General features: G+C 33.3%; 2 protein-coding genes across 5 annotated transcripts; both read right to left on the bottom strand.

Moving 5' to 3' along the window:
- Positions 1–698: 698 nt before the first annotated feature.
- On the bottom strand, positions 699–16,898 carry LOC149734270 (jouberin-like). Of its 4 annotated transcripts, XM_089881295.1 has the most exons (31): positions 16,660–16,898; positions 16,512–16,578; positions 16,300–16,339; positions 15,871–16,031; positions 14,323–14,550; positions 13,958–14,088; positions 13,643–13,759; positions 13,013–13,298; positions 12,404–12,662; positions 11,971–12,069; positions 11,391–11,585; positions 10,901–11,050; positions 10,403–10,535; positions 9,963–10,086; positions 9,467–9,573; positions 9,082–9,195; positions 8,526–8,632; positions 8,093–8,211; positions 7,634–7,764; positions 7,184–7,324; positions 6,828–6,893; positions 6,434–6,528; positions 5,996–6,085; positions 4,747–4,887; positions 4,324–4,453; positions 3,659–3,774; positions 3,189–3,354; positions 2,759–2,868; positions 2,361–2,461; positions 1,936–2,183; positions 699–1,513 (listed from the first exon to the last, which is right to left on the bottom strand). In XM_089881295.1, exons 1-31 carry the CDS (start codon positions 16,667–16,669, stop codon positions 1,089–1,091), a joined length of 4,407 nt encoding a protein of 1,468 aa, XP_089737421.1. In that variant the 5' UTR covers positions 16,670–16,898; the 3' UTR covers positions 699–1,088. The 4 variants fall into 4 exon arrangements, with proteins under 4 accessions (XP_089737421.1, XP_089737418.1, XP_089737419.1 ...); XM_089881292.1 differs by lacking the exons at positions 15,871–16,031; positions 16,300–16,339; positions 16,512–16,578; positions 16,660–16,898 and adding an exon at positions 14,872–15,764; XM_089881293.1 differs by lacking the exons at positions 5,996–6,085; positions 15,871–16,031; positions 16,300–16,339; positions 16,512–16,578; positions 16,660–16,898 and adding an exon at positions 14,872–15,762.
- A 146-nt stretch (positions 16,899–17,044) lies between these two features.
- Positions 17,045–20,981, bottom strand: LOC149734269 (actinia tenebrosa protease inhibitors-like). Its single transcript, XM_089881343.1, has 8 exons — positions 20,789–20,981; positions 20,535–20,662; positions 19,890–20,086; positions 19,471–19,565; positions 18,626–18,808; positions 18,133–18,321; positions 17,845–18,007; positions 17,045–17,692 (listed from the first exon to the last, which is right to left on the bottom strand). The coding sequence occupies exons 1-8, from the start codon at positions 20,847–20,849 to the stop codon at positions 17,434–17,436; spliced, it is 1,275 nt and encodes a 424-aa protein (XP_089737469.1). The 5' UTR covers positions 20,850–20,981; the 3' UTR covers positions 17,045–17,433.
- Positions 20,982–22,057: the final 1,076 nt, after the last annotated feature.

Genomic DNA, 22,057 nt, shown 5'->3' with positions numbered 1-22,057 from the left:
AATTGAGGAAATCCTCGGCACAGTTAATGCAATAAAAAGACCTAAATAATTGGCGTATTCATTTATATAACTGGCAAAACTCGTCTAAAAAAACGCTAAACGACGCAGAATATAAACTGCACTTCGTCAATATTTAAAACTATTAATATCATACTTTTATACTAATAAGCGCACTAAATATCTCGGTAATAAAAAATAAACTAATTTAATGCCTCAAAAAGCCAAAACCTGTTAGCTGTACTAACTTTAACACCGGAAGCTTTTCAAACAATTCAAATTAACACGCATGCAGATTGTCAGTGTACATAAAAACCAGTTTGACGTGTTTCCCATTATCTTACGGGGTCATGGGGTCATGCCATAGAGACTAAATATATTCTTTATTATTATTGATCAACTGACAATTTGGCGCGTGATAAAGAATAGTTAGATGATAATTTTAAACTAATTTTAAAATAACTTTTAAGTGTAAAAGTTGCAGCCGCTCGCAATTTGTAGTTTTTATTTGCTCCCCATAAATTAGTGTTACCCGTTTAAAATTTCGGTAACGAGTTTAAAATATATGTCGCGAGCATAAAACGTCAGTGATTGACATAAAAAATACGCTACAAACCGCAAATTCGCGTTGGCAAACCTATAAACGTCTAAGCTGTACTTCTCAAAGCGGTTTTATTCAATAGATTAACCATAACCAACTGTACAAATAGAAAAATAGTGTATTCTAAAACGAGATAAGATTAGTAGCGTTACTATTTATATGAAATCATAAACAATAAAAAAGTAGAAAAACTCATGAACTAAATTGACACTGTTTTAAAGACTAGACGGTAAAACACACACAAAACTATAAAAATCCGTTAAATGCAATTGCTATACATACTGTACCAAGTGGTAAATTTGTAATATTATATTAAAAGTATATGAACAACTCTCAAGCTACAGTGATATTGTGTGGATGTTACGTTAAAAATCTTGCAAACGGTATGCAACACACACAGAATCATACAAAACTGATGCTATCTAAACAGTATGCAAGATGCAAATAATATGCAGAATTGATACAGTCATACAAAACTGATGCTATTTTTTTAAACTTCCGAAGTGTTATCAAATGCTGGGTTTGGATTTCCTTGGATTACTGATGTTCCAAGTTCCAACATAGGAATCGTCTCATCTTGCTCACTAGACTGGGTGATGAGGACTTTGGGAGTTTTTCTGTGAGTTGATCTTGTCTTCTTCTGCTTCATAGCTGTGGATGTAAGAATCGGATTAAGACGACCAGAAGTCGGCTTTTCAGACTCAAATCCTGCCCCTCCAAGGACAGAGTTGGAAAATGAGCTCTCGGAAGCCATTCTCGCTTGGACTGCTTTGAGAATCCCGAATCTTGGTGATGGTTGAGTAATAGATGAAGCAACATCAGTTTCAGGAGCAGTTTCTGGTTGCTCTGATGTTTCTTTCTTCTTTTTCGGCTTCCTTTTCTTAGGAGGTGTACTAACAGGATCATCATGAACATCTGGAATTTGTTTGAATGATATAAAAAATCGAAATATTATGATTTATTTTTTAGGCATTTTTCAAATTTTTAAATGTTTTTTAGACTGACAATTTAACAACCTAGAAGTGACCACTTGGTTGCAGCAATTATTACGAAGTTTTTTTACTAATAACTTGTAAAGCAATGGCAGTGTCAAGCCTCGAACAAGTATCACTAGAGCTTAGATGCAAGTGCTCTAACCAGTGTGAAACTGCACCAGACATTGCCATTAAAAATATTTATGTTTAATAGCCACGCTTTAATTTACACCATTTTCCACAAGTTTTTTCCATAGCGTCTAATAACAACTGTTGGTTCCCTTTTCTTTACATACCATGATCCTCGGTAAGAGATAAATTTAAATAAAGTTATGTTAAATAATCAACATTTTTAGGACTTACCAACAATTGTCACATGTTTAGTAGGGGTGGGTGCTTTAGGGGGGAGGGTGGGTAACTGACGAGGGGCTGGCTTGGGGTTTCTGGGGCTTGCTTCAGGGGATTTGTCCCTTTTTATGGTTCGAGCACGTGGTTTAGGTGTGGTTGTGATGTCATCATTGACATCCTCAATGATTGCGACATCATCACTGATATGAGGTATGGAAGATTGACTTGTTGGTGATCGATTCTCACGTCGACGTTGCCGTGAACTACAATATAAAACATACAAGATATTGTCATCAATTCCAAATTAGGAATAGTTTTTCTTTTTTAACAATTTGTTAAAAAAAATTTACATTTTTTTACGAAGAATTAAATGAAACATTTTTGTATGAAGGTAAAAGAATCATTTATAAAAGATAAAATCTTCATGAGTGATCACCAACCTTCGACTGATACTAAGAGATCCGAGTCTCTCCTCATCTCCCTCCGATTCACTCTGAGAGTAAAAATTAAGTTTTCCTCCGGGCATCTTCAGTGCATGGAACTGTTAAAAACAAAAAAAAAATTTTTGTAAGAAACTGTTACTATTTAACTACTTACCATTTAATTTAACTCTTTAAAATTTTTCTATTTATCCATTCAACTATTTATACCTATCGTAGGAGAATAACAGTAATAAAAAATAGAATCGAAAAGTACAAGTTTCATTGGTTAAAATTTTGTATAAAGTAATAAATTTAAAGTAATAAAAGAAAATTGACAACCATCAAAAAATCAGTAAAAAGTATAAGTGCTAATAGTTAATGATATCGGTATTTTAAAATTCTTTAAAATATGTTACCGTTTTTCCACTAATGCTCTCTGCACTAACAGGTCTTTCCTCTGGCACTCCAAACATGACTTCTGGAGATGCTTCTTGTTTTTCAAGTTTATCCTCAACAGATTCATTGTCTGTAGTTGTGATTTCAATAATGTAATTAAAATTTTAAACGGTCTATAAAATATATGATATAAAGTTTAAATTTAAAATTATTAAATACACAAAACCCAACAAATTGAAAGTCTGTGACACAAGCGTCCCGGAAAACCCTTTATGTGTCACATGCTAGAGAATGTAAAAAGTTATGGCGGCAATTTGTAAAATATTTCGAAAGCAAAATAACCTCACAACTTCAATATAGAATAAGAGCATGAAACTATCCAAGCATAAATCAGACATCAAAATAAAACCCTTTGAAACATGAAATTAAAAACTGATAAAATCAACTTACCATTAATTGCAACATAATTTGAAGGGAAGTATCCTTGCCTGCCATCAGATACAAGCTCACCGAACCACCATGTTGGCCCATCTTTATATAGAACACGAATAATATCTCCACGTACGATTGTAATCTCATCTGACCGGTTGGCTTGGTAGTCATAGAGTGCTACAACCTTAAATTTATAAAAGAATTGTTTAAATAAAAAATTTGCATTTTGTACATGGAACATATAAAATTTATAAATGGCGACCTAAAAATATTTTTTATATTAGGTGTTTTTAAAAAGTAATATTGTTGAATAAGCAAAATATATAGAAATTTTATGAGGAAACTGAATAACCTGTTGTTTGGGAAGAAGAAAATCAAAAAAGTTCTATCTGTCCAACGAAATAATTAACAGGAAAAACCAGGTCCAGCAAAATGAGATAAACATTTTGCCTAAATGGCATCGTCAGTCTTTTTAATAATCTACTCACAGTGTGTTGAGGTTTCACACCAGTTGCTGACGTAACTCGTAACGAAGTATTTCCTGTCCCATCTACCGTTAACGATACATCAGGACCCAGCCCAGCTTTGTATGGACTTCCTCCAACTGTGGGAACAATATATGGAACATTTTACGTCGGCACTTTGTTTAAACAGATAGCATGATTATTTTTACTCCAATAACAATTGTATGGACTCCCTCCAACAATGGGAACAATATATGATTTGTTTTTTGATTGCAAATATTTTAAATGGACATTTTGGTTATATAGTAGGGTAAGGTAAGATAGGACATTTATATCTTTCTATTTGATTGTAAATACAGAATATTTACAGAATTATTTAACTGTACCCTGCCACTGTAAAAAAGTGTTGTTAATTGTTCAAAACACAATCAGGAAACATGGGATTTAGGTGTTAACAATATCCCATCTTACCCCTTAGTACTATAGTTACGAAGAAATGCAAAAATAAAGTTAAATCTCTAAAATTTAACATAATCTCAAAGTCTACAAAATAAAGGCGTTTTTAAGATTCAAACTTCTGCATTTTTAACATAAAGTTAAACATTTCTATCAGTTTGTACAATGCCTTACTCACTCTAGACTCTAATCTATAAACATATTACCGCTAGAATAACCAGGAATTATCTTACCCGCTGCAAATGTTGGTTTCCATCCCTGCTGCTCATCTTCCCTAGGTTGATGTTGTGAGTAATGTTGCGCAATCAGTCGAGCCTCAGGACTTGCATGAGGTGAGAGGTAAGATGGCTCCAGCATGGAACGCTGTGAAAATAGGATTTTAAAAAGGTAAATGATGTTTTTGTGAGATTTTAAAATTTAAACAAAAAATTGTGAAGGAATTGGATTATAAAAGGAATATAGACTTAACAGAAAAAAACAGCATTAAATTTCCACCAAAAATAATAACAGCAGCAACAGCTTTATATTTTCCCAATATTCCTAAAAAAAATCACTAACCATATAAAATGAGTTAAAAATTGCGTTAAAACTTCATGGAAAATTAATCACAGCAAAAAGAGACACAGCAAAAAATCACAAAATTCAAAAAAAATTACATGAGTTGAATCAAAGGTGGATCCCCAAGTTGATAAAGTGTTACCCGGCCCATATGAGGTCAAGGGGTCACCACGTATCGAATTGAGATGGCCAGCAGATGGCGATGAAGATCTTATCGCTGACCGGCGGGGCGAGGATTGCTGGGGGGGGGTTGTGAAATTATTTTTAACAAATCTTGCAGTTTTAAAAGTCTTGCAGCAAAATTATTTAAAAAAAAAAATTTTGGGGAGGATTTTGAAAAATATTGCAATAAATGGTCTACTAGACTACTAGAGACTCTAGATAAATCATAGGTGCCAAAGCTGAGGTGGCACTGTAGGCACTAGGCAAGCCTACAAGTATTGTGCACTAATTAATCAGAGAACATTAGGATCAATAAGTTAGATTTGTTTCAAAGAAATACTATCTATGTCTCTTCTGCATTTTCATATATTTGGCAACTATGGTCTGAATTATTGTGTGATTATATATATACTTAAAGGAAATGATCAGATCTGTTTTGTTTCATTACTTTGGAATAAAAAAGGCTCAGGTTTTAAACAAAACATGTCTCAAAATGTGTGGATAGTCAGCGGTAATATAATTAATTGTATTGCCTTCTACATTTGCATATTACAAACCAACACTTCATTTACAATCAAACAAATATGTAGAAATTGCTTAAATATGCAAATAAGCCAATTAAAATAAAAATTAGATTGCAAGCAAAAAATAGGAAAAAAATAAATTATGCTAAATCATGGCATAGTAACAGAAATAGTATAGAGCTACATATTCCATAAAACATAGCTAATTTGCTACTTATCAGAAATTGCACTAATTCTATATTGCATATATTTAAGCATGTTAGAAGTGTTGCTACTATTCACTAATGTGCCATAAAGGTTACATTAATTTGGTCTACAGTTTTGCTGATATTTTGATAAGATTGTATACCTGAAATGTGAAAGTTTTATAGCTAGTGTGAAACTAAATTATTTAGTAATGGCTTATGAAATGAAATTAGAGATTGAGCATACATGCGCAAAGCAACTAACTATAATTTTCAACATATTTGCATTGTGAAAATTTGGCTGATTTTTTTAAGAATCAAAAACAATATTGTGCGTTTTATAAAATAAATTTAAAAATAATCTCATTTTTTATAAAATAAAATAAATTATTCTTTAACTAAAATGCCATGCTAATTTACATAGCTGGGGTTAAATGCATTATCCATGCACTAGGTATATGCCATGCTATATTTACTGGGCTCTGTCTGCCTTCTGCGAATGCACGAGCTGCCATACTAAGAGGGAGCAGCTTACGAGCTGTGTTCCAACTTTCATCCGGTTTCGACTGGTTTGGACAATTTTTGTCATTTTTGGATTTTTACAGATTTGGGGAAAATAAGAAATGGGTAATACGATAAAAATTAGCAGAATACATATATTTGGGTATTAGTGATTCTAATAGTATATAATAATCAATGTTTAAAAAGCAACTGAATAATAGTAACATCACATTCTAAAAACCCTAACAAGTTAAAAATAAGACTAACATAACAAAAAAAAAAATATTTACATGTACTAAAAAAAACACATTAACAGATCACCCACAAGTTTTTTTCCGATAAACATATTTATCTAAATTTAACAAAATTTGTTTTTTTCTAAAATATATTTATCTTTAAAATTTTGAACTTACTTGAACTAAGTCAAGTTGTTGTCTTATTTGATCAACTCTGTTTCCTCCTCTATATGATTCACCCAACCTATTATCGTTTATCATCGCTCTGTTACCTGGATGGCAAATTTATATATTGAAAAAAAATGCTAAATTTTACATTCATTTTAATAGCCAAATTTGTAATGTGTAATAGGATCGTAGGCACCAAACCTGGGGTGGCAGGGTGGGCAGGCTTACCCTAGAACTTTTCACTGCATTAATCAGTTAACATTACAACCGATAAGTTAGATTTGTTTCACAGGATTGCGTGTATAATTAAACTATATTATAATACTGATATATATTAGTATGTATTACACAATTTGGCTTAACCAAACACCTTATAAACATAGTGAACGCTTAAAATACTGACCTGTATCTGCATCTACTTGTGCTGTGTTTGCAACAACAGGAACTAAACCAGCTTCTGCTGCAGCAACTGCATAATTAAAAGGTTAAAATTTAAATTTAAGTACATGAATTAGTTATAACTTGATTATTGTAAACTATACAATTCAAAATTAGATTTGCAATTTTTTAGCCATTATTATACCTTGATTATGATAATTATTGGGACATATTTTAAAAATGAAAAATAAAAAGTTTGTCTTTTTTCGTACATCCTTTTAACCATTTTTTTTACTTGGTATGCCCATATAACTCTACAAATAACAATTTAATTGGCCTGTTTATCGTATTTACACACAATTGTGTGATACATATATTTACCTTGTTTATCATATTTATACACCAGTACTGGCATGTTTTGCCCAAAACATGAGAATGCCACAATGTGATCGTGAGGATGAAAAGTCACATCACGAACCGATCGTGAAAACTGAAGCTCATTAAAAGTTGCGACCTGGTCACCTGGGTATCAAAATCAACAGCTAATTTTAAGCAGTGTGTTTTAACTTTTGGGCAATATTAAAAACATAAAAATATTGCTGTTAAGTGTCTGTTTTTAAAATTGTTTAAATTTGAAAACAAACTTGCCGAAATTTTTGGAAAAATTTAAACGGTTATAAAAGTATACAGTATCTATTTTCTTGAACATAAAAAGCACAAAAATGAAATTTAAAGTTTTGCAAATTTGTTTATGTAAAATGGTTATAAAACCAATTTACAAAAAATATAAAACATTTTACAGAAATATATTAACTACAAAGTAGAACCAACCAGACTCTGCGTTCCAAACATAAGCACTTCCATCCTCACTTCCCGATATTACAAACGAGCCACATGAGGTCAGGTCAGAGCGAATTAATTGACGAAGGTTTGAAGAACCCGAATATTTGACCAGGGTGTGTCTGAGTGAAAGGGGTGTGTTTTAATTATTTTTTTAACTTTTACTCCAAGGAATATTTCAGCAGGGTGTGTCTGAGTGAAAAAGTGTTTAAATTTATTCAATTTTAACTGTGAATAGATCCTTTTTATTTATTCGAAAACGGGAAGGAAAAGTTGAAAACAGAAGAAAAACAACCACACCAATGATGAAAAAGCAAAAACTAGCAAATACGATAACCATCTAAAAATGCTGTATGGACCCCATTTTAAGAACCGCCGAAATCCAGTAAATATAATACTGTTTAAAAAATCCGACCATTAACAATACAGCAAAAAGGTGAGATCACTCACATCCTAACATCCAACATCCTGATGGTTGAGTCTCGACAATGAAGAAGAAGTTTATTATTCCTTGGATGAACTTGGATGCAGTTGATGCAAACTCCCGATAATTCCCTCTCTTCATATTTCTAAAAGTAATTATTTTTTTTTTAAATTAGAACTTTTTAAATAGAATTTTGGGTTAAAAGAATAAGTGCCCAATTCGTGTTTTTATAAAGTTTTGTGTGTGTTTTTTAAATAGTGCCCACAATTTTTGATCGAAAATCAAAAATGAATAAAGAGAAATGACTACAGACTCAAGAAGGCAAAAATACAGTGTTATTAATATGTTACCCAAAGTGTGCAGTTTCTACAATTTATTGTTTTTTAGAAATAGTGAAATTTACAGTTGTGACAAAAGACAATGGTTCAGTGACAAGTTAACACATTTTAAAAAACTTACCGTTTTAATGCTCCAGTCTATTTTCGTTTTTTTGCGAGGTTTTTCATGGGAGTGACAATTCCATGCAACTACCACACCTGCACTGTCTGCACTGTATAATGTCAAACCTGGTGTATATAAAACAATACATGAACAATGATCCTTCAACAGCTTAGCTGGTTATGAAAATGAACAAATCATTTATCTTTTTTTATGCCAGATGAGCCGTTGAATAATTATATACATTATGCCTAGTAGCAGAAGCAATACACTACATGAACAATTAAAAAGAGAAATTAAAGAAACTTACAAATTACAGCTAATGTCTCTCTGATATAAAAGACAGCAAATATTAACAAACAGAAAATAAAAATAAAAAAAAACATTGTAATCTTTTAGCGTCTCATCTAGTATATAAAAAAAACATAAAATGAAGCCTTTCCTGTATGGCAGACAAAACGTTGGAAGGACACTCATTTTGTTATACCAGACGAGCTGGTAAAAAGATTTTTTACATTATGGCAGTTGGCAAAAGTAACAGAATAAACCTCATCACAGTTTTAAGTTCAAATCCAACCTGAATGGTCAAACACAAGAGAGTTGATGAGAGATTTATGTGCATCTAACTCTTGTAACATCTGTGTGGTGGAAGATGCAATGCTCCATACACGTATCACACAATCATATCCACCTGTGTATAAGGTAGTTTATCTTAACCAAGGTGGTGTACTATATTATACATGCATAATACATGTATGTATGTATTATACGCTACATTAAAATCAGTAACAATTTGATTGTAGGGTTAAAAATTAGAGGCCTTATGCATTTAATAGCTTGTGCCTTTGTAAATTAATCAATTTTTAGGAGTAGCAATAAAATGATAGTCATTATACACATGATGTCGGTAAAAACTACAGTATAAGTTAACTCTTATTACTATTAATTGTAATATAACTTACCTGTAGCTACAATGTATTGAGCTGTAGGGTGAAATGATGATGTATACACATACGAGGGATGTACAAGTGTGTGGGTAGACTTGCTTTTATCATTTAAATCCCAAACTCTAAAAAACACAGAAAATATGAAATATATGTATTGTGTATGCGAGGACTTTCAATATATCATCTCGTATTAAAGTTAAGAGGTAACGGGCCAATCTTAAAATCCTAGGACCCACGGCTGCCAGGCTGCGGGACCTCACCCACATGAAAAGGAGCGTTTAACATATTAAAAATAGGTTGTTGAACAAATGTTACTCATGCCACCAAGTATGCTGGGTTATATAAAGCTGTATATAACAATATTATAAGGGTCATTATCCATTTTATAACGCATAGAAATTTCAGGGCATACGTGCTTATCCTAGCACCCCATGTTTTAGGATCCATGAGCACACTTTTCACCTTATCTACTATCACATGATCATAATTCAGGAAATATTGAAAAACTTACTGTGCTGTGCCATCCGCTGAAGCCGAGACAAGTTTTGAGCTATCGTTTGACCACTGGATGTCATACACAAGCTGCTGATGCCCCACCAGTGCTCCCATCTCTTCACCACCAGGTATGCTGTATACTATGGGTGAAAAAAATAAACTTAATTTAGGCAACACTGTATAGGCGCCAAACCTGGGGTGGCAAGATAGGCAGATCTACGAGAATTTTTTTGCACTGTTATAATCAGTAATTTTTATTTAAACCTCCCATTTGGTATTAAACAAAGAACATTCAAAGAATTATAAAACGGTATCCTCACGACTCCCATAGATAGTTGTTAATTGCTTAAAACAGAATCAGGATGTTTGGATATTATGTGCTAAGGTGTCCCAGCTTCCCCACCTCCCTACTATATAATATCGTCCATATTACAAGTGGAATATAGGGCTACTTACATAGAATAGGATATATAGGTCCATGCTTACAAGCCACTGCAATACGGGTTCCACTCTTCGAGAACCTAATGGAGAAAGCTCCATCTGTTCCTGCCCATAATTTGAGTGATACTGTGTTCGGTATCTTGCATGTCTGCAGATGAAAAATGTTAATCCTATGAAAACTATAATGTAAAATATGAAAATCAATGAAACATATGAAAATTTATTGAATCATATGAAAATTATAGTAAAACATATTAAACCTATAATATAACATATGAAAATTATAATAAAAATGTGCAAACTGTAATGTAACATTTGAATACTGCATCTTTATAATAAGTCGTATTGTGTTCTGTATAATCTATTATGCAGAACAAACTCAAAGAAGCATAGAAGTTGAGAGACTTTTTTCTATGCATATCAACCAGGAATCAAACATGTATTACTTATTTCTCAAACAATAGTAATTTAAAGTAGTATAGCCACATGTAGTGGAATGTGTATGTTGGTTACTTGTCCAGGCAATCGTGACCATTTTGGTTCCAACTGTTGGTCCTCATTATTTGTTCCATCTGCAAACTGTAGTGAGTTGTGCATCTGTTTGTAGGTTTGAGCTCCACACTCAGGTTGCATGGCAAACATAGATCGTGGAACCGGATCCATCTGGTTTAAAGTGGATTGTAAGGTTGTTAGCAACATAAAACCGTGTTACACAAATGAGCGTATATATATTAAGTTTGTGTTTTTGGTATTCTTTTTGTGGCAAACACGGAGCACAGAACCACATCCATCTGTTTTTTTGGTGAGGTTGGTGGACAGTAAAAAAGCATGTTGTGTTTTTGTGTTATAAAAAAATTGTGTTATAAATAAAATGAGAGACAATGTTTGTTTTAATATAAAGGTGCAGACCATGCAGTTATATAAAAAAGATTCCTAAACAAATATATATACATTAATAAAAAATAAGAAAAAATTACAATCATTTGATTTTGCACCAACCTACCTTGCTTGACCCAGTGACAGATTTAAGCGTGACGTAAATTGTTGATGGGTATGCTGCCCTCTTGTGGTTAAGCCACCATGAAAATGCAGGTTCCGATTGTGCGTCCATAGAAATAGCAGATATATTACGAGGAGGGTGGAAAAGTTGTAAACGAACACGACGGCCAGTGTTGGGTTTACCATTCGATCCAACAAGCTAAAGAATTGGGAAAATGAAAAAGCTAGCCTAAAGGTGGCTGTACACAGTATCTGGAATTCGTCTGTTTTGTCCGGATTTCACTGCCGCATGCACAACTCGGTAATGGGTTTGCATACGATTTCGCAGGCGAATTCACATGCCGGATACTGTGTACAGCCACCCTAATAAAGATAAAATGTTAATTGCGGTACAAAAAACTTAAAAAATACTTTTTTTGAATAAAAATACACTTCAATATCTAAAATGTTTGCGCAACAAAACTGTTTTAAAATTTTATTTATAAATTTTAAACAATAGACTTTAGAGAAAACTTACGCTTGTTGGCTTGTATATATGATAAAACAAAACAAAATATATGATAAAACAACACAATATTACCAACCTTAAGAAAAGCCCACGCCACATTATGCCATCCTTTATCTACATCGTCCCGATGTTTACGAACGTTGTTCGCCTTTGACATGCTTACAAAATCGCGAATCTAAATCAATTAGCAAGTATTCAATATCTTACTACTAGTATGGTATATGAAACATATTTTTTAATATGAATTTGTTATTTTTAATATAATTTTTTTAACAAGACCTTCACTAATATACCCAAATAACAACTAAAGTTGATTTTATGTTAAAACGCCTTGGTAGATTAACTGTAAATATATTTTTATCTTTTATTAGAATATTTATATATATGTATATATATATATGTTTTATTTTGTATTCTAGATTTTGTTTTAACTTATTTTTTAGAAACAACATTAAATTGTCACTTAACACAAACATACATACATAATCAACAAATTGAAACAAACTTACAACAAAAAACAGGATTGGGCTTGGAGCTTTGACTGAGACATCCACAGGTGCTGTTTCCACTTCAGCAGAACTAGTTTGAACCGGATCAAGCTGGACTGATCTGGATGCAACCAGACTGCTGAAAGACTCATTGAAGATTAATGTCTCTTCCCATCTAGGCAGAACGCTCTGATTCGCTCGGAAATCGAAAGGTTGTGTCATTATAGGAAGAACTGAGGTGACGGAATCACTTTCGTAAAATGAAGTAACTCGTCGAGAACTGAAAATTAGTTTTGAGATGAAATAACTTTATTTTTAATTTAAATTCAGGTTGAAACAACTTTAATTGTTTATTTAAAGTTACAATAATATTAATTTAATTCGAGGTAAATATTTGTTATTGTTTAATACATAAACTTAAAATTAGATAAATATAAATATATAAAAATTAGATAAATATAAAAATTAAATAAATAAAAACTGGCTAGAAACAAAAATGAAAATGCATAGTATTTACATTTTGTAAAAAAAAATTTTTATCCGATAATAGGCCTATTGATTTAAAAATTAACAGGAAATACAAAACAATATTTTTGACAAGCCTTTTTTAACAATGGGATATCCACATACCTGTTACTTTTCTTTAAATAAGCACCATTAGACCCGTCGACTATGGATACTCTGACCACCGGGTGCGCCATATACTTAAGATCGGCACGGAGATGATCGCTATGGTGAACTGTGACTCCGAGGACCAAACCATCATCCTCAAATGAGGGAGTAACTCCTGGGTCCTCCGGATCAGCTATGGATGCAGATGGGATGTTTTCAATTGTGTCTTCTGCTGCAGTGTTCTCTATAATGGTGGTAGATGGATCGGTGTCTGTTTCCAGATCATCTTTCCTTTTTCGTGGAACTGAAGGAAAAAATGTTTGTTTTAATGCAAACAGAAAGAGAGAGATACAGAGAGGTAATGGCAAAAAATTTGAGACGATTGGCCAAATCTCATGTCCGCAAAAAAAAACACCCACATAAGACAGAAAAAAGAGAGTCATTAAGAGCGAGAGAGAGGGATAATGGGCAAACCTTGGGATAACAAATTATATCATGAGAAATGGTTGGATGACTAATATATTTTAAACGGTTCTTAATATTGGTAACAAATTACACAAAACAATACAACTTGAGCTAATAAGCATTCAATTTAAAGCGTATTGAATAAAAAAACATATTTAGTTTTGAATATTCTGCCAGACTTACTTTTTTTTCTTCGTTTGCGCCTTGCAGTTGATTCAGTCCTCGTTACACTTTGTTGGGAAGCATCAGCATCCACTATGGTGGTTGGCGATATCTCTGGTAACTTTCTTGGTTTAGGGACTGCAGAATGTTATAAATAATGATCAAAATTTGTGTTGTAGAAATAGATGAAAATACAGCCGATTTTGGCTACATAAAAATGTGTCTTGTTCTAAGAAAAATACCAATAACAAACTGTTTAAAAAAAGGAATCTATAGGGCCACTAATGTGTCCAAAAAGCTTAATTTTAGTAAAGCTTAATATTTAGTATAGCCTACCAGGTTTGGTGGTGGACAAGTCTTGACTTGATTCATTTGGTTCTTGATCATTATTTTCAACTTTTGAAGTGGATGGAATATCTGGTGTAGGTTTAATATCCTGTTCATCTTCTTTATTCTCATGTTTCTGACTATAAAGTTAAAACATAAAAGTGATTAAATATAATATGTATACTATATACATATACCTAAATTTGTTTTGTTTTACTCAAACAGAAATTTTTACACAATTATCCCCTTTTATTTTTTATATTGTCTGACATTGCAGAATAATATGACACTGCAAGGAAAAAATAACAGAGTTTTTAAAAATGTTTCTATTTTATTATATATATATTTAGACGCTACTGATTAAAAACACTCACTTTTCTTCATTTTCATTTTTCTTGATTAATTCCCTCCCTGTTTCCACACCATCTTTACTATCATCAGGTGGTGCAGGACTCCCTGCATCCGATCTGATACTCTCGGAGTCTGGAATTTTCTTTTTTTTTAATGGAAACTTGAATTGTTTATACCATTTCTCTTTCTTTGGCTGTGGAGGTTCAATTTTCAATGGATCGTCCTCAGATTTGACTTTGTCCGGCTCCTCACTGAAATAATGATTAGTTTAATAAAACATATATGTTTAATGCCAACACCACCAAGGCTGTTTAAAAACAGTAGTTTTAACTTGAAAAAAAAAACATTAAAAACACCTGTTTTATTTTATATATAATTACACTATACAATCACAGACTAATTAAGCCAAAATAATAAATAAACTTTCCAATAAAGTTAAGCTGATTTTAAACAGCTTTTGCCTTTTACAGTTTAAAATCAGACTCCTAGGTAGTAACATACATAAATATATTACTTTATTACTATTTTGAACCTGGGAATAATAATATACCAATATGGAAAGTTTATTTTACCTCCCATCTCCCAAGTCATGTTCCGACTGTTCTTTAAATAACTGCCTAATAACTTGTGAATTTGCTTTCCATAAAGTTTGAAAACCACTCCCAACTGCACTCAAACGTGCTTGTACACCTGTCCTTTCAACTTTCTGCGGACTCATCTCATCATCTAAACTTTCTTTGGGTGAATTTATCCAACTAGCTATACCTTCATAAGCTTTCTTTGCTATTTTGATCGGACTCTCCAGACTACTCAAGCTAGACAAACTATCTGTTGAGCCGGAAAGTTTCTTTTTCAAACGCTCAAGTGTTTTTGATACCCTACCACTACTACTATCAGTGGTTGATAAAAACATTGTGTTTTCTCTAACTGTCTCATCTAAGCTTAACAAGCTTTCATTTTCAGAGTTGGTTTTGCCACAACTTGGGTATAAAGCATGACCTGCACACTCAGTTTTGTGAACAGCTGTATTTTTCATACTACTTTCTTGAAGACCCTTGTCGTCTGGTCTACCCTTTACTTTCAAACGTTGTTGCACCGTTTTAAGTATAGATGTTGTTGGTAAAGAAGATAACTGCGGATCTTTCTTGTCAGTTTCACCCTCATGCACTGTAACATTGCTCGACCATTTTACTTTCCTCTCTTCAACATATGTCTCACTGACCAAGAAAATATTTTTAATTTCAAACAATGACATTAGTAAAGTAAATTTGCCACCCCAAGTTTTGGGTTAATGAGCCAACCTTGGCCTAAATGCTATGACTCATTGAGTGCCGCGCTGCAATATAGAATACAAAATAGAATACAAAAACGTACATTTATCATGAGTGCATTAGCTGTACTGTAAAGTAAATCAATCCGTTCAAAAAGCTACCTAACCTATAAAAACACCAGATCTTTTAAATGGGCTTTAAATTAAAGTATGTAAAATACCTCTGGAAAACATTAAAACACAAATTTTTCAAAAGACACAAAAAATGTTTAAAAAAATAAATAAAAAAGATAAACCGTACTTGATTTTCTCTTTGTTTTCTTTGTTTTGATCTTGATTGACAGGTGAACTCTCCTCCTCCTTCCACTTATCCTTTCCATTACTTCCAGGATCATTTTCATTGAAGGTGTTTGTCTCCAACAGAGGATCATCTTTTGTTAAACTGCGCTCTAAACTTTCAGCCTGGGTGATAAAAAGGTCGTATTCAGCATGAATGCACAATGTAAAATAAATTGAAGTAAATATTAGTAATACAATGTATATATTTTATGTTCTTTTATGTGAAAGTATATTTAGAAGTTTGAATATTGGCCTCGGAAGTTTGAATATTATTTAGAAGTTTGAATAATTGAATATTATACCTTTAAGTTATAACCTAAAGTATTAAATAAGATACGCAATTACATATTGTACTAATTTAAAAGTTTCAACTAATCACATGTTTACTTACAACTTTTTCAGGTGTTTGTTCAGTGTCTGAAGGTGTACCACTGGGAAAAAAGAACAAAAAAACATATTAATAACAGCATTTTACACAGTACATCAATTTTAAGTTGATTTTGTGTAACATTTAAAATATTGCACAACAGAAATATAACTTAACACTGGTAATGGTATACAAATCATACTAAAAGAATAGTCAGTAAAAGTAGACAATTTTACCTTTCTGAACTTTTCTTTCCCAATATTCCTTCAAACAGAGACCTTGTCTGTCTTCGCATTGCACTTTCTGTTTATAAAACATAAAACCATAATAATAAATAGTAGATACATTTTAAATATTAAGACAAGATAAAAACTATTTTTTTACCTGCTGGCATATTTCGGTCACAGCTTTAACTCTTTATTGAATGAATTGTTTACAAGTAACGTGTCAGTCTAGTGTATTTAAACAAAAACGGGACACTCGGGACACATAAGTTATAACACGACATAAAACGCTGGCTTTAATAGCTTAGCCCATTTTATATGGTTCAAATCTACAGCAAGGCTACGTTTCTGTAATATAACTAACAATTATACATTAATCCTAGTCGTTAATTTGCTGCGCTAACTTGCATACATAGTGTGTCACATTATTTTGAACTGTCAGTTAATAACAACAATGCTCGTAGTCAAGATAAACTAAATTTGAAATATTTTTGACTTCGGTTTATATATGGCTCATAGAAATCTTTTTCGGTAGGGTAATACTGTTTCTATGTTCATTTTAAGTACTTTATTGGCGAAAAAGACGCAATGTGAAAGGAAAGCAACGTGCTATTTAAACACTGATAAAAGTACGATTATGAATAAAAACATAAAAGTCACGATGGAAGCATAGAGTATTAAAACTTCACCGCATCTATTTTCATACAATTTATATAAAAATCGACAGATTTATACCAAAAAACTAAAAATCGCTGTAAAAAGCTTAAGCAATAAATATCCAAACAGCAAAGCAGCGTTTTCGAATTAATGGATTCCCGTCATTAAATATTGAAGACACGGCGCTGGAAAAGCGCGAAGTGCGGTCTGGCGGCGCTTATGCCAAGAACAGTGCACGTTTGAATTACTACCAATATCTTCAAAGTTTTACAACGCATTAAACACCAATAGTAGGACTTGGTGTTGTTTCTTCTGGGGTGGTGCTGGGGACTTCAGGCAGTCTGTAAACGACCTGTCCATCAACATCTTCTTGTGGTTCGGAATTATGAGACCGCGAGTCAACGTAAGAAGTAATGGGAAGGGCATATGCTCGACAATACTCAAAACAATCTTGCTCTTCTAAGAAATTGTTGCCATTAGGGTCGCAGCCTCCGTAGACCAAACGCTCGCAAACACCACGTTCGGAGTTGAAATGCCTGATGAGAAAATATAATTAATTATTCGTTTGTCATAAATTTATAACCAAAAAAACACATTTAATTTAGCAGGAAATTTTTCTGCGCTGTCGTGCCATATCCTACGTAAATTGACGCATAGTAAAGAAAACTCATATCGAGTTGAAACTTACCATCTTCGGAAAAGTGCTCTGCATGGTCCAGTTTGATCAGGTTGGAAACACACAACTTCAGGTCCGAGAACTTGTCTGATTTGTTCTTCAGGTGATTTAGCCTCAATTGGTGGAAGAGGTCTTCCGATCTCAAGAAGTCGTCCTTCCTCAGTGGCAGTGGTAGCTAAAAACAATGACTTTGTAAAATTTCATGATTTTGTAAAATTTCTTTTTTTTTCTTGTAAGTTTTTGTTTTGACAATATATTATAATATTATGTAGCGACCACGTTGATTCCAGTTTAACTTACCTTCAACGTAAGCTTGGACCAATGTTTGGTTTCTTGCAACAAGTCGAACCCGATCCATAATTACTTGAGATATTTGGTTGACGTTATCAGAAACTAAGCTGTAATCGTCCAATACCCAGGATGGCACCTCCAAGCTGTATGTGTTTCTTCCTTCGACTTGTACAGTTATTGTGACTATCGGTTGTGGCACTGTAAAGGTATACATGTTAAAACGTAAGGTAAAATAAAGTATATGTAGTTTGGTTTGGCAACCACACGTTTTATTTAAACATAGAACACATTCAAAGAATATTAAAATCGAGTCCTTACAACTCCCATAGACCGTTGTTAACTGTTTAAAACACGGTCAGGATATTTGGATATTATGTCCTATACCGATTTCCCATCTTACCCCACAGTAGCATATTTTAGGCATTTAACTAGAGATATGTTTTTAATTACAAGTAATATTGGTTATTGTTTGTGATAAAGTTTTTCATATACTTCAACTTACAGCAAGTTCTTTCGCACTCAATCAGAGTTCGGTAGTTGTTTGTATTTCCCCCGCATCCAACGTAGTAGAACAATTCACAACGGTTCATTGAAGGGTTGTGAAAATAACGACCAGTCGGGGTGTGGTCTGAACAACTGTGGCCGATGTCGTACGGGTGGGAGCAACGATCGTGCACAACGGGCGCTGAAAAAAAAGAAAACATGTTTACAGTCTGAGAAGTATATTTTCGAACCGAGTTGAACTGGAAATAGGTTTAACATCGGGCGAGAGATAGTTCAAACGGTCTGGTGCGCGGTGCTATTGTAGGACGGTGCTGAAAATCTGCAATGATTCTAATCTGCGTGGCGTGTTTGTCTAAATTTAGCAGCAGGGAGCCATGAATTAACCGACACCCGCTGACACAAGAATTAAGTAATTATATCATTATCGAAACGGAGATGCTGCGGCTTGTCGCGAGAATAATTGTGACGTAAAACAAACGAATTGTTTACCAATTACTGGAATGAATTCGCGAAAGTTGAAGTTGTTTTTTATCACGTCAGCATATATATTATTTCATTAGACTCATTAAAAAATTTAAAATGCAGATTATGCCGCCATGTATAGAATTAATAATAGTATTTTTAGCTCGTAATGATCATGCGAGTCATTTAAAAACATGCCGTGACACTCAATACCAGGGTTTGCCATACGGAGTAGCGGTACACACAATATGCAAAACATGTTTAAATTTGCAACCATGTTTAGATGCAATACAAGTATATTTATTACATAAACGTAAAGTGCGTACATACAGATAAATATATCTTCTTAAAACTTATATGGCCTTAAAAGGTTCTACTTACCACATTGACTCTGGCATTCTGAAAGGCTCATGAAACCGTAACATCTGGATGAAGGCGTTTCTTCGCATTCACCACTTTCTTGGTTGTAAATGTACCTGCGGAAAAATAGTGTTAAATATTTTTAACGTGAAGAAAATGAGTAAATATTTTTTAATGTCGTTAAAAACTTTACACAAAATTATTCAGGTTGTTGTATACGCTACGGTTGAAATGTATGTTAATGCATATCGTATTAAGCAAAAATGCCGAATTCTGCTAAAAAGAATTGCCTGAATGCCCTAGACATTAAAGATTTTTTATGAATGAATAAACGAATTGAAATAGTATGGCTGTAATCTTCAATAACTGAACAATTTAAAACGTAATATTTTTAATGAATAAATAAAAGAATTTATCCAAAATATCAAATTAATACTTACTTTGGTGCCGAGGTGTTGCATGGATAGTTCAGGTGAGGAACTCGGCAAGCATCGTCTCGATTCGCCTCGAAACGGATCGGGCACATCCCCATGAGTTGATCATATGAGTAATACAACGTACGCAGGTTGAGGTTTTGAATCTGGGCTCCCGTATCAACGTATGCGCAGTAGCAGGAGTTAATACCGCACTGCACATTCTGCAAGGAAAACGTGATATGTTTAGAGGATTCGAAATACTGACGTGTGTTTTGTTTTAGGTTTGTTTGAATGCTATGTTCGTGCTGTACAGTGTTGCAGCTAAAACCTTTGCACCCTTTGCTCTATGTATACATTAAATTTGATAAGGCCTTACAGCAAGCGAGCAAGGTATATGGATATTGTACTTGGAAATTAGGTCGTTTTGTATTTATACCGCTATATTGTTACCACCTAAATCCTATATTTCCTGACGTGTTTCAAATAGTTAACAACGCTATTTTAGAGTCGTGGGGCTATACTGCTATATAATTCTATACAAGTTCTTTGTTTACTACCTAATAAGACGATAAAAGAAAAAAAGAAAAATTTCTCATCTTACCCCACCCTACTATTCGTTATTATTTTTGTATATGCAACGCGAAAACCTCGTATAATCCTAAACCTTACCTTCCAGAGACCACCTTCGTCACAATATGGCCACTCTCCTCGTAAAAGTCGACGAATGTCCAAGAACACAGCGTTTCGTGCAGCGAAGCAGCCAACGTCATCTGCAGGGACTGGGCTCGCCATACAACCTGAACAAATAATAAACATCGTTACCAAAAAGTTAAACTCGAGTAACAGCATTTTTTTTATCAACATTAAAAAAATGATGGAATGTTTGGTATACACACTTAAATATCAGTTATTAAGGAACTTACCACTGACGACTACAACTGCCACAGTAACAGCAAGTTTCAATAATGTACTTGTCATCTTCATTTGTTAATGAAATAAACTTCAGTTTAAGAATCAATATAATATTTATAAGTTCTCGAAAGATTTCTAAAATAATAAAAACAAACGTAAATAAAGTTTACACTTTACTTTCTGTATGCCAGTACTGTTCAGTAGCCAAACTCGACTGTACTGCTTCTCTCTAAAACAGCAGCTTATATAGCTTGAGCCGGCGGCGACCACGCGGGCTGTGATGTCAGTTGTGACGTTGTTTTGAACAATTAAGAGTAAATTGGCAGCAGAGCCGACCGCAAATAGAAAACGAAGCTGACAAGCCTAGCAATTTATCATGGTTGTCGGAACGGCGATTCTAGAACTCTTAACCCTCAAATACGTCTTTCACCTCGCGCAAAAATTACTAATTAATTTCTTTTTAATAATCACTTATCCTATAGAACAGTATACCGCCTACGCTGAAGCGCAGCTGCTCGCAAGATGATATGAGTACGACTATATACAATTACAAGGTATAATCGCTACCGTAAAGTTTACTAATACTGAGACCAATTTCCGTTTGCGATCCCTTAACTACGTAAACGTGTAAACAACTCCAATACCGAACAAGCTCGACCTTGTGTCATGGAAACAATTTCTTTTGACATTAAACAATTCCAGCTCAAACATTAACAATAAACATATAGCGTCATTGCGCTTATTACCAACTACGCACGTTGATATAAACGACAATTGTAAATAATAATTTACCTATTTAATGACACCGTATTAACTAATTGAGTAAATTATTATCGTATGCTAAGACAACTAGCTATTACATCACTGCTAAATATATTGAATACAGTAAGGATATATACACACCATTACACTATAGATTTGCCTGTGTCTATCTGCTAACAGATAATTTGTTAATCTCAGTGACATATAACACACGGTAATATATACAAAATGTAATTCAAATCCTATGCTTTCAGAATTGAGATTTCCCTAGGTCTATACGCTAACAGCTTATTTGTTAATCCTAGTGAAACAGTACACGTTATTATATACAAAACCAAATTCAAATCTGGCATTTTCAGTATCTAGATTTTTTCTCTGTGTATACTCTATATACGCTAACAGCTCAATTGTTAGTCTTGGTGGAACAATACACGTTATTATATACACAATCGAATTTAAATCCGGGGCTTTCAGCATTGGCATACCGCATTGTTATCCACAACAGTTAAGCTCTAAAT

Source organism: Ciona robusta, chromosome 7, assembly GCF_009617815.1.
Source record: "Ciona robusta chromosome 7, ASM961781v2".
Taxonomy (NCBI): domain Eukaryota; kingdom Metazoa; phylum Chordata; class Ascidiacea; order Phlebobranchia; family Cionidae; genus Ciona; species Ciona robusta.
Note: the sequence above shows the minus strand (reverse complement) of the source record. Positions and strands in the feature narration are given on the sequence as shown.